The sequence below is a fragment of the Balaenoptera acutorostrata genome, chromosome 4 (assembly GCF_949987535.1).
Source record: "Balaenoptera acutorostrata chromosome 4, mBalAcu1.1, whole genome shotgun sequence".
NCBI classification, from domain to species: domain Eukaryota; kingdom Metazoa; phylum Chordata; class Mammalia; order Artiodactyla; family Balaenopteridae; genus Balaenoptera; species Balaenoptera acutorostrata.
Window position 1 is genome coordinate 7,626,383 of NC_080067.1, and position 13,171 is coordinate 7,639,553.

Genomic DNA, 13,171 nt, shown 5'->3' on the forward strand with positions numbered 1-13,171 from the left:
ACTGAGGCTCAAGGTCTAGTGGAAGTCGACTTGTCCACCATCTTGGACCTATTTGGTTCTAATCTGTTTATGTCGTGTCCTCCGGCTATGTTATTCTTTTAAAGGTTGTGCCCTGCCCCCTTCTCTCCTGTTTAACTACTAGGTGGTAAAATTTCTTAAGGAAGCTACAAAATGGATGGAGCCTAAATAAAGTCATGCAGAACTGAACACTGCCCTTAGTGCTGCCTTTGCCCTCAAATCTCTAAACACCGACTCAGGAATTCCCAGCACCTTGCATCTCTCAATCATCCACAACACTCCATGTCTTCTACCTTCTCCTCCAGGAAATCTTTCCATTGTGTACTTGAAGAATGACTCTTTGCATAGATGGTAATGAATGGTAACATTTGCTTTTAACTGGGACTGTCTGGAGACAAACCGAAAGGTAATTCTGGCATAAGGAATTGTAGGCATGGTGGCAAGGCAGTGAGAAAAAGACTATGGAAACTTGAGCTATTCAGGTTTAAAAGCTAGTGTCTTTGCAGGGCATCACGAAAGCCTCAGCTCAATGTCACATACCTAAGGGATTTCTAAGCCCATCAATTCTAAAGTAGCTTCCCTCCATATCAAAGTCTTCTGTTTTCTTCATGATACCCATCACTCATCATGGGAAATGATCTTATTTATTGGTTTACTTGATGGTTATCTATCCCTACTAGAATATAAATTCTATGAGGTAGGGATTGGCTTAGTCCATTGCATTCCCAGTACTGACACAAAATGAGGACTCAGTACTGTAGATATTTGTAAACAAAAGAGTCGAATGAACACTTATACAGACATACCTTGATTTACACACAATCAAGTCATTTAAATTGCTTAGGGGGAGAAGAATATTTATATTAGCTATCCAGAAAATTACAGGACACTGTTTTTACAAATGTAAAATAGTATCCCTTAACCACTTTTTAAAAAAATTTGGATTTTGCAAATTTTTCATTTGGCTTTCTTAAAAAAGTGGAATCTCATAAATTTCATTCAAATTCTAAGCGAGGTGTTCTGTATCCCCTATATGTGTAGAACATGACAAATATTCACCAAATACACATTCATTAAAACTTGAGTTTAAAAAAAATCCCATACTTAATTTTGAGTTCGCCACATTATTTTAAAAATTCAATATGCATTATTGTGTAACGCATTTCAAATTTTAATATATTTACTTGAAATGCTATTTAAAGCCTATTTATTGAAGTGTGTTTTCAAAGACTTTAAGATGTTCCTTACCACAGCTGCCAAATATAGTAACTTTACAGAATTTTTAAAGGATGTCTTAAGCGCTGAAAGAACTACATGCAGTGTGCATGTACTTTTACAAGGAAGGGTCTAAAATTGGTGGTCACCACCAGAAAGAGGGTTATTTATTCTCTGATCGCCAGTAAATTTAATAGGCCCGTGGCCAGGAGGAGGCCCCTGGCTGAACCCATCCTAATGGGACTGCTTTGCTTGGGAAACCAAAGAGAAGTTTGCGGTCATTTGCTCTAGAGCCCAAGACTACATCCTTCAAGTTTTCCTGCCCTCCAAATCTACTAAAGAAGGGGGAAAAAAGAGAGAAGGAATAAGGGAGGATGGGGGGAATGAAGGGGAGAGAAAGAGGAGGGGGGGAGGAGAAAGAGGGAGAGAGATGGGCGGGGCCTGCCCTGGAAAGAGCTGCGCTCCAAGCCCCGCCCCCGTTTCCCAGGTAACCGGGTAAACAGACCTCCATCTTCTTTTCCCCAGGGAACTCTGCTAGGTGTGAAGTGGCGGGCAGGAAGCAGTGGGCAGGGAGTCCGAGTGGAGATGTGCTCTTTCGTGAGAGTGGGGTCCCCCAAAGGGTTGGGGCCCTCCAAGGGATTGGGATCTTCCCTCGAGCCAGGTACAGCTTACCCCTTAGAGATGAGTGCCCTTGGAGGAATGAGGGTATCTGAGAGGAAATCTCCCCTGAGCATGGACGTGGCACTCACCCAGGAAGGAAAAGATGACTTAGGAGAGAGAAGGGTCTTCATGGGAACAACATCTCCCACGGAGTTGGGGCTCAGAGTGGGATTAGGAAAAGAAGATTCTCCATGCAGACATAAATATGAGGAGAGGATGGCTTCACCGGAAACAAAATGTCCATCGAGCAATGGGCTTGATATAAGATTAAAAAGACAGAATATTTCTAGGACTTTCATGGACGGGAGTAATTTAGGAGTCAACAGGGTCTCAGCCTCACAGGAAAAAAAATTGCCTCTGAGAATGTTGCCAGGAAGAGAGGGTTTAGAAAATGAGCGTTTTCTGGCAGGGTGTTGTCCTCGAAGGGTAACACGGTCTCCACTGGGCCTGGTGTGTGAAAGTCCACAGGCTCTAGGGAGCAGGAGATGTCCTGTGGCTGGTGACCCTGAAGAGTTAGGGGCTTCAGTGGGGAAGCAACCTACTTTGGGTATGGAACCTAGACAGGAACTGGAAAAAGAGTCCACCTGTGTGGTGATGAAGCCCAGCACGGAGATACAGCCTCCTGTGGAGTTGGACCTGGGGCTCCCCCAACCAGAGGATCCAGATGAAACGAAGCCTACAGAGCCCCAAATGGGCTTGGTGATAGGACCTTCTGAGTGCCAGTTGGCTCAACAACCTGAAGTGCAAAAGGAGACTGAGAACATTGAACCAGGACTAGAACCTCCAGATCGCATCAGACCCATATACTCTGGGAAATTTTTTGATCGGTTACCTTGCTTGCCAAGTGTAAGTTTTTTCCTAGTACTTTCCCTAGGAACTATGTATAGCCATGTCTCTATCAAGATGATAAATTAGTGAGACTTGTTAGGATTTGCGGAGTCAAATTGCAGAGATTTTGTTGAGATTCTGATATTCCTTGTCCCAAGAGACTCTTTCCAGCTGTTACTTTGTCCGATCTCCTCTGACTCTCTGCCTCCTTTTCTAATGTCAGCTTTGTTTTCTGTGCACACGAATGGTTCCTCTTGATTTCTCCCTCCGTTCTCCTTTGACCTACATTTCATTCCTCAATCTGCATTTTCTCAACCCTCCAACTGTAATACATGTTATATCCTAATATTCACGTACTTTTTTCAAAAACAGTTTGCTTTTTCTATTCATTATTCTGTGAGTTATTTATTCTTTCAGCAAAGACTTGTGGTGGTCCTTATGCTGGGTCCAGGGCACTATCAAATGAAAAGCATATGATTCTTATCCCATGGGTTTAGGCTCTCACTCCAATGTTGGAGACAATAACTGAACAAATATTATATAGATGTCTAAATGCATAGAAAACAAATTCTTCCTTAATAGAAGTACACTCTAAATATGAAGCGCAATGGAAAGTTCGGGCAATTTTTTTTGGAGGAGATAGGAAAGGCTTTACAGAGCAAGTAATATTTCAGCTAATTTAGAAAGGTGTCAGTATTTGTCAGATGGAAACGGTTGGAGCATCTTGGGCAAAGAATGGCATAGAGTATGACCAAAGCTTCTTGTGTTGGGAGGTATAAGCAATGCTGTTTAGCCAGCATGGTGGTAAGAGATGAAGAAGAAATCTAAAGGTCCAGAATGCAGGGGTAAAACGTATGGGTACAGAAGCAATGGTGGATCTTCATGAGGGAAGAAATAAATAAAATTTGCCTTTTGGAAAGATAATTCTGATGTGAATAATAATGGTGGACTTGAAGGGTAAGATATTGGATGACAGGAAAAAGTTAGAAGGCTATTTCAAGGTAATGATGGCCTGAAATTAACATAGAGTTGGAAAGAATTGGAGAGGAGAGAGCAATTCTGAGAACCTTTTAGGAGATGGTATTGCTAAGAATTGCCATCCAGTTGTGGATCTATGTGGTGAAAGAGAGGGAAGTTGATGGATGACTTAAGAGTTTCTAGGTTGATAATGAGACATCTTCTGGTTTGGTGACACACGAATATCTGGTGTTGGCCATCCTGAGTTTCAGATATTTACAGGATATCAGATGAAAAAGCCAGGGAGACAGTTGGAGCCATGGGTGGAAATGGGACAAAGAAGGTCTAGGCAAGATCTTACCTTGGGAAACACATGAGATGATCAGAGAAAGAAATGTCAACTAGGTGAGTTCTTGAGGACAAGGATTTTCTCTTATTTATCATGTAGCTTCATGACATATCACAATGTCCAGCTTATACTGGTCATTCAGTAAATATATGTTTGATAAATGGAAGGAAGGCTGGATGATTACGTGGGAGAAAAAACAGTCAGAGAAGAAAGAGGTGAGTCTGAGAGGGTGGTATTGAGCAACATAAGGGGAGCATCCTTAAAGTATTCTGGGAATGAAGGAGAGATTAGAGAACACAATTCTGCTGAAGAGGTCACAGGGATTCTGCAGAACTGTTTGGTTTTTTTTTTTTTTTGGCATCTGCAGACTTTTGTTCCCCTTGGGACTCAGGGTGTTCTTTTGTCTTTGACCCACTTCGCTTTCTGGTTCCGTTACTGGATTTCCCCAGCCACTCTCTTCTCACTTGACCATGCCTGCTTCTCCTTTCTGGATCAGTTCTGCAGTCTATGGGTCTATGGCTTCAGACCTGATCTCACGCACGAGCAGAAACCAGCTTCTGGTTTCCAATACAGGCAGTTCTAAAACCTCTGCTTCCTGTTACCTCTCACGTCCTCCTTTCTAAATGTGAGAGGACAGGGAAGAGAGCTTCAAGGAGAAAGTGACCAACAGTGTTAAAATGTCTCTGATAGGGTAAATAGAATAAAGATGAATTAGCTTTGGGCATTAAGGGAATTAGCAACATAGTGAGAATGCCGATTCCAATATACTGAAGAGTGAAATTAGAATTGGAGAAAACTATTGTAACTTTTTTTTTCCCTTAAGAAGTGTGACAGTGAAGAGAACAGAGTAAAGATTCCATTTAGGAATAATTTTATTTATTTAGTGAATCAGTAGGGGAGTTTGAGATAACACAAACGAGATAATGGGTGGAACCAGACCCTAGATAAGCAGGAGGCAGTGGAACCGGGATCACAGGCCAGAGGAGAGATTAGCCTAGACTAGAAACAAGGTTCCTTTTAAAATAATTTTTTAAATATTAAAATATCTACTTTCACTATAAAACAAAGATAATAACATGGAAAATTTAGAAAACAGGAATGAAAACACAATAATATACATCTGAGACGTTGCGCAGCGCCCAACAGGTGCACACATCCATTACAAGTAATTTTGTTATTTTACAATGAAATAAAAGTATCGTCTTTTCTTTTAAAAAAAAAAAAAAAACACACAATAATATTATCACCCTAACACTATGCCTACTGGCACTTTGCTGCCCTCACATTAATTGTTATCAGTGGCTTTACTATATCAACATCACTACCCATGGAGCTTTGCAGGTATTAACTCTTTACCGGTGAGGAAACTGAGGAAAATTAGATAATTTGGCCAAAGTCTTACAGCTAAGAAGTGGTAGCCCCAGGATTTGAAGTCACCACTTCCAATTTAAGAGTCTGAGTTCTAGACTGTACTATACTTCCCATGACACTTTTCTCCTAATTCATTTTTATGTAGTTGTTACAGCAAGCATAAAAATTGTCTTGAGTTTTCACTTACTATTATTTAATAAATTTTTCAGTGTTATTACAGAGAACTTAAAAGATGTTTTAGTGATAAAAGCAATATTTCCTTAAGCCCATATATGATTCTTTAGATAACTCATTTCCTCTTTTTGGACAATAGATTTTTTTCCAGATTTTTCTGGAAAAATAGTCTATGAACTACTTTATGTATATGTCTTAGAATATTTCCTTAGGATAGAGTTTCAACAGAAGCCAAAGGATGAATCTTTCTCTAGTTCTTGTTGCCAAACCCTTCCTAAAAGATTGTACCACTGGGCTTCCCTGGTGGCGCAGTGGTTGAGAATCTGCCTGCTAATGCAGGGGACACGGGTTCGAGCCCTGGTCTGGGAAGATCCCACATGCCGCGGAGCAGCTGGGCCCGTGAGCCACAATTGCTGAGCCTGCGCGTCTGGAGCCTGTGCCCCGCGACGGGAGGGGCCGCGATAGAGAAAGGCCCGCGCACCGCGATGAAGAGCGGTCCCCGCACCGCGATGAAGAGTGGCCCCCGCTTGCCGCAACTGGAGAAAGCCCTCGCACGAACCGAAGACCCAACACAGCCAAAAATAAATAAATAAATAAATGAATAAATAAATAAATAAATAAGAAAATCCTTTAAAAAAAAAAAATAAAATAAAATAAAATCAAAAGCTCCTTATTTCTTTAAAAAAAAAAAAAAAAAAAAAAAAAAAAAAGATTGTACCACTAAGTTTTAAAAACTAATAATGATTTGTAAGGCATTGTTTTAATTCACATTTCTTTGATTTATAATGAGATTGAAAATTGTTTCATATGTTTGTTTTCATTGTTTTGTTTTTTTATTCTTATATCTGGTCATCTTGCTGAACTCTGGTCTTAATTGCTTATTATTTATTTTGGATTTGCTAGGTAGACAATCATATTGACACTTCTTTTGTCTTTCCTTCTTTAATATATATAACTCTCATTTCAATTGCCTATCTCACTGCATTGCTTATGATCAATAATACAATATTGAAAGGTCGCTTTTTAGACTTTAATGGGAATGATTCTAATGGTTCACCATTAAGTATTATTTTTGCCATATCCATTCCCAGTTTGCTAAGTATGTTTAAAAGTCAGGAATAGAGCTTGAACTATGAAGAGCTTTCCCCACATTTGTTGAAATATATCTTTCCTGAATTAATACAGTTAATTTTCTAATAGCAAACCATCTTCATATTTTTGGGCTAAACCCTACTTGGTTGTGATATATTATTATTATAATATATTCTAGGATTTGATTTGCCAGTTTTTAGTGGGATTTTTGCATCTATGATCCCATGTAATATTGGACACAGTTTTCCTTTTTGTATTATCTTTCTGGGAGTTTGGTATTAGGGTAATGCTAGCACATGAAAAGAATTGAGAAGTCTTCCATATTTTCATTTTCTTTATGCTTGTAACAGGTTAGATATTGTGTGTATTATCTACTTCTCGTAGGCTTAGTGGAACATATACAACTGAAAGGAAAAGAATAGGAGATCCCCAGCATCCTGATCAAGGGATGGGATGGTGAAGTATTTGATGCCCCTGAGTTCATCCAGTTTCAGAGAAGGGAAGAAGTTCATTTGGGAGAGGTCAAAACCCATTTTCAAGTATGACAGTGAGCAGAGTTCAGATGGAAATACCTATGTGAAGAGCCTGCTAAAATCAACCTGCGTGGACACTAGCTTTTCATCAGGGTGCACTCAGGAAACTGTCATCTCCACGAGAGGCCGCTCCAGTGTTGGGGGGAGGGGAACAGATGCATCTCACTGTAAGGACACTCATACTGTGGTTTGAAGTTGCTGCCCAGAGTTGGCTGCAAGTGAAGGTCTGCTCTGATGGATTTATGAGACCCCATTAGACCTTCTCGTCCTGCTGGTAAAACAGTCATTGGTATAGCAGCAAGGACCTATATTCAGGAAAAGCCAAGAAATGGTGGCCCAAGAGGAGAGTTTTGGAGTGTTCTTCAAGAACTAAAGAGTCTGCTAAAACGAGGTCCTCTCTGTGTAGGCCCTTGAAAGGGCTCTTGGACAGCACTCTGGTAGAGATCAAAATCTCTCTAATGGTCATTTCTCCAAGACATCTTGACGCTGTCCCTTGATTGACATTAATGCACTGACTATGGCAGAAACCTTGGGGTTATTAAGACTAAACAACTGAACCTTACAAAGTGCGTTGATAAATGGCATTGAGGCCTGAAGTACAAAGAGGAGGAAGGAAGGAAAGTTTCAAAGAAAGGTTTTAAAAAGATAATATTGTCTACAATGACTAGACAGTATGTTAGGCGCTAGGGCTACAAAGATGAAAAATGATACAGTACCGTCTTTCCAAAAACCTTACAGTCTAGAGACTTGAGACTAAAAGACCAATGATTTTACAATGTGGTAAATGTCATGCAAAGGGATGCCTTATTTTTTTCCTCTTCTACACAAAGAGACCCTGATAGCTATTTGGGGGACGGGTAGAGGCACAGGGGTCACGTATTTGTAAATCTTGTGAGAACCTGATTGTCATGCAAGCCCTGATACTCCAAAAAAAAAAAAAAAAGTCACAAAGATTCATTTTGTCTGAATTTACAAAGAGCCAATCTCTGCAGAATTCTGAGAAGTGGGTGGTTTTATTTGCCTAATGGGTTCAGGGCCTTCTGGGCAGAAAGATTGATGCCATCATTCCTAACTTTTTTGCTGAGATATTCCGAGTTAGGAATATCTATGAGTAAAACAGTGTGATCTTGACCAAGGGAGAGATTGGGACCATTATGCCAGCCCACACTGAGTTTGGAGAGTGGATGATTATGGGTCAGTGGGTCTTCAGCAGCTGAAAATGGTCTTGTATCAACCTTCCTGAGTTGACTTGAATCATACTTGGTCACTGAAACCTGTAATATTGGGGACCAACTGATGAGGTGGCCAAGGGAGGTGGCACTGCTGTGGCTGGGAACTGAGGAAGGAGGTGCCTGAGTGAGGAGGTGGTCAGTGCAGTTGGGAGTTTGATTACAGACAGAGGGCCTGAGCAGATAAGTAAAGACTGAGGACAGTAGGAGCCAGGTTTCTAACTGGTAGAGAAAAAACTTACTAATACGAAAAGGAGAAGGATAGAAGGAATCCTGTTGTGTTGGATTGTAATTGGAGGTATTGGTGGAAACTCATGGTATATCTATGTCTATGTCTATGTCTATATCTATATCTATATCTATATCTATATCTATATCTATATATCTATGTCTATATCCATGTCAATATCTAAGCTAGATACATTTAACTAAACAGAGTATCATAGAATTGATATAGATGTAAGTGTGTGGGGTGTGTATACACCACACATTTCCTAGCTCCATCCTCTGAGAGGATATAGAAACAATGTTTACTTAGTAGCAATGAGCACACCAGAACCGGGATCTTGATTTCTAAATATCATTCTCTACTAAAAGGAATCAGGACTCTTTGGGGGAATGGCTGACTCTAGGGCTGGTGTAGTACGCTATGAACTTGGAACACCTTTGAGAATGAAAAAGTAAGAAAATGCTCAAAGAATAATGCAGGTATGTCAAAGGGGTGCAGAAACAAGCTTGAAGGAGCTCCCAGTGGCCCAAACTGTTATACTTTGAGCACTGAATAAAATTAACATTGAATAAAAGGGGAAGGGAGGGAGAGATAAATTAGGACTTTGGGATTAACAGATACACACTGCCATATATAAAATAGATGAACAACGAGGACCTACTGTATAGCACAGGGAACTATATTCAATATCTTGTAATAACCTATGGAAAAAAATTGAAAAAAAATAACCAAATCACTTTGCTGTAAACCAGAAACTAACACAATATTGTAAATGAACTATACTTCAATTAAGAAATTACCATTGAATAAAACAGAAATCCATGAGCCCATACTGATACAAATACATGAGTGTTTGAAAAAATAGCAAGAAAAAAAAATTTCCTTGCAGTATAATGTAGATGGAATGATGGAATTAGAAAGTCACCATTTGGCAACCATCATAGTAGTAATGATTTAGGTAAGAGTCATCAATGGATGACTCTTAAAACAGTAGGTAAAAGTTTAGTGAGGAACTGGATATTTACACAGAATAATTTTTTAAATTGATGCATAGTTGATTTACAATGTTGTGTTAATTTCTGCCGTACAGCAATGTGATTCAGTTACACATATATATAAATCTTTTTTATATTCTTTTCCATTATGTTTATCACAAGATATTGAATATAGTTCCCTGTGCTTTACATAGGACCTTGTTGTTTATCCATTACACAGAATAATTATTGATTACAAACTTTACAGTGGAGAAACCTAGCTGGCTTTACCTTCCTTTAGTGATCAAAGTTAACACTATCAGTAATAGGACAAATTGACAGTGTGTGCTTCCTGATAGAAAAACACAGCATTGTTCCTCTGACAGCCCTGACAAAAATGTATAACTTTCATCATAAGAGAACACCAGTCAAACCCAAACTGAGGAACATTTAACAAAATAACTGACCTATACTCAAAAAATGTCAAGGTCATAAAAGATAAGAGAACATTAGGAACTGTTCCTGACCAAAGAAGACAGAACAGACATGACAAGTAAATGCTATGCATATGTGCTGGTTACCGAGGCACTTGGATCCTGACTCCCCTCAAGAGGACCTGCTGGGTGCGGGTCTGGGCCGGGGTTGGGGGGGTGGGGAGAGTGTAGTCGGTTGACAGCCTTCACCTGCTGCCCCATGGACCCCCTGCAGCATTCCTTCACCAGGCCTCACTCCCCAGGGCAGAGCAAGGCAGGGATTCTAGAACTGAACTTGTTTGGCCAACACAGATTCCTTTAATGGGAAACGTAGTCTCAGAGACCACACACTGGCCTGGCCAAAGTGTTCTCAGAACTGTGTTGTGGCCTGAAGCTCTTCTTAATACTTCCTTCCTGCTCTCCCTTCACAGGTGACATGGTCTGAAAGCCCTCCCTGCCTACCCTCCTCCTCCCCCTTCATCTTTCACAGGTGTTTCCCTTCATAAATCTCTTGTATGGCTAATGGGGGTGTCTGGTTTTCAGGAGAGCCAAGCACTCACGCTGTGACCTTGGATTTACTCCTTTTTCTAGAAAGGACTATACTGGGGCAACTGGTGATATTTGAATCTGGTCCTTCTATTAGATACTAGAATTATATCCATGCTAATTTCCTGACTTTTGTGGCCTGTAATTGTTTTTTTTTTTCTTAAGATAATAAACCATGAGGAAAAAGAAAATAAAAAAAGGACACAATCATTTAAAAATTTCAATAAATTTTAGAAAATAGGAAGATGGAGACATGGCCACTGATTTTGCAGGGGGAAATGAAATATGAGGGAAATCAGGTGGTAATTTCCACCAGAAATGATCCCATTTGCCTGGAATAATCCCTGAGAAGCTCAGCCCATGGAAGAAGATGTAGTAAAACTTGGATCTGAAAACTGAAGGATTGGTTGAAGGTCCAAATTCAGTGTAGCTGGGTTTCCAGTTCCCCTCCTCCATTCTATGCTACCATGATTCCTACCTCTCTCCACCAGCTCCCACGCCGTTCTACCAAAACTGTGGGTTTATTTTCCCAAAGTGGTTTTTGGAGTCAAAAGACTCCAAGCCAAAGATAAGGCAGGAGGGCAGCTCCAGGCTGAAAATGGGACGTTAGTAAGTAAAAGTGTAGTTTCTGTACTGCAGTTTCCCTAGCTTCCTCTCCCAGTGGGTCCTTCAAGGGCCAGCAGCCGGGGGTAAAGCCCACCCTCTCACCAGGAGGCAGTGACTAGAGAGACAGAAGGGCATGACCGATAAGAGTATAGACTCAGAAGCCAGCCTGCTTGGGCTCAGATATCTGCCAATATAGGAGCAGTGTAACCCTGTTACTCAACCTCTCTGTGCCTCAGTTTGCTTACGAGGGAGATGATAATAGTACCTACCTTGTGGAAACCATTATGAGTATTAAATGAAATAATACATAGGAAGCCCTTAGAATGGTATCCAGCCTATGTGATGTGCTTTATTATCGTCAGTTATTATTACCATTATTATTAGTCTCTGGAAATTCTGAATAGCCTAGAGGAAAAAAAAAATTTATACTGGGGACTTTACCAAAATAAAGACTGCCTCATTAACTGATCATATTATAGGAAAGCCTGAGAGTCAGCAAGCCCTGTAACACACAGAGCTCCATAATCATCTCTGTGGAGTCTTAAACTTTGTGATGATCAAACGCCAGCTTGAAGGGAGGGGCTGAAACAAGCTAACAGAAAACCCAGAGAGAACAGTGGAAATGTAAGCACACAGGAAAGTTACTTGAGAGATAAAAGATGTTGCATTAGTAAGACAAGATTGGAACTTTTAAAAGAACAGCCAGAAGCTAACACAACACTGTAAAGCAACTATACTCCAATAAAAATTAAAAAAAAAAAAAAAAGAACAGCCAGAGAAGAAGAAATGACATTTTAGAACTTAAATATAAGTTATTTAGAGAGTCTGAATAAAAATTCAGTAGAGGATTGGAGGATGAACTCAAAGACATTTCCGAGACATTAAAACAAATGCCCTTGAGGCAAAAGGAAGAAGACTCAGAGAAGATCATTGTTCCCTTTCTCGGGTTAAGGGGTCCCTAGGATCAGCAGAGGTCCCCCCTTTAGAGCTGAGGAAGTAGAACTTAAGGTGACCGTTAAAGCTGCTCTTAAGTTCTGTCCTGGCTCTGCATATACTTGATTCTCATTCTTATTTCTAGTGCTCTTGCAGCTGTTTGCCTTCTATTTGATATTGTTTATAGATTTTTTGAAAGCCTTCATTGCTTTCTTTTGCTTAATAGAGCAGTACGCAGTAAAATATTGAGAAAACAGTACAAAGAAGAAAATAAAAGCACATGTAATCTCACCACTCAGAAATGGCGATCACAACTAACAACTTTTTGTCTATGTGTTCTGTGTATATTGCAGATAGAGATGTGATTCTTTGAATTTGTACGATGCAAATTTACATCTTTGTTTTAAATTCATGAACATTTTCCTATACCATTAAAATGATTTATATACATCATTTTAAATGATTCCACGATAGCATATCTTTTGAAGGTACCGTATTTTATTTAACCATTTGCCTGTTGTTGCATATTTAGTGTGTTTATATCTATATAAATAAAACAAAAGTTCATTCCGTTTGTCTCTTACTGGACCACATGAAAAATTCCACAACAGATTTTCACCAAACTTGGGAAGTATGTTTGGGATAGCCAGATTCAAAGTGTAGGCTATGAAGAATAGAGTATATTCATGTTGTGGAGCTTGATGGAGAAATAATAGGGGAGGGAAAATAATTTTCCCTCTACCTTTCTGAGTTCTTGGCTGAGACTTCCTGTGACAAAAGACAGATTAACAAGAGAAAAGCAAACACATTTATTAACATGTATACCTCATGTATACATGGGAGATACCCAGGAAAACTGAGTAAGTCCCAAGATGGCCCAAGTCACCACCTTAAATACCATCTTTAGCTACAGACAAAAAAGGATGTTGGGGGACTTCCCTGGCGGTCCAGTAGTTAAGACTTCACCTCCCAATGCAGGGGGTG

The 13,171-nt window shown here is 39.9% G+C and overlaps 1 protein-coding gene across 1 annotated transcript in view; it reads left to right on the plus strand.

Moving 5' to 3' along the window:
- The first annotated feature begins 1,818 nt into the window (after positions 1 to 1,818).
- Positions 1,819 to 13,171, plus strand: part of EFHB (EF-hand domain family member B) — a 47,927-nt gene continuing 36,574 nt past the window's right edge. The window contains exon 1 of the mRNA XM_057545661.1: positions 1,819 to 2,739. Coding sequence (XP_057401644.1) covers positions 1,819 to 2,739 — 921 coding nt within the window. The remainder of the gene's footprint in view (positions 2,740 to 13,171) is intronic.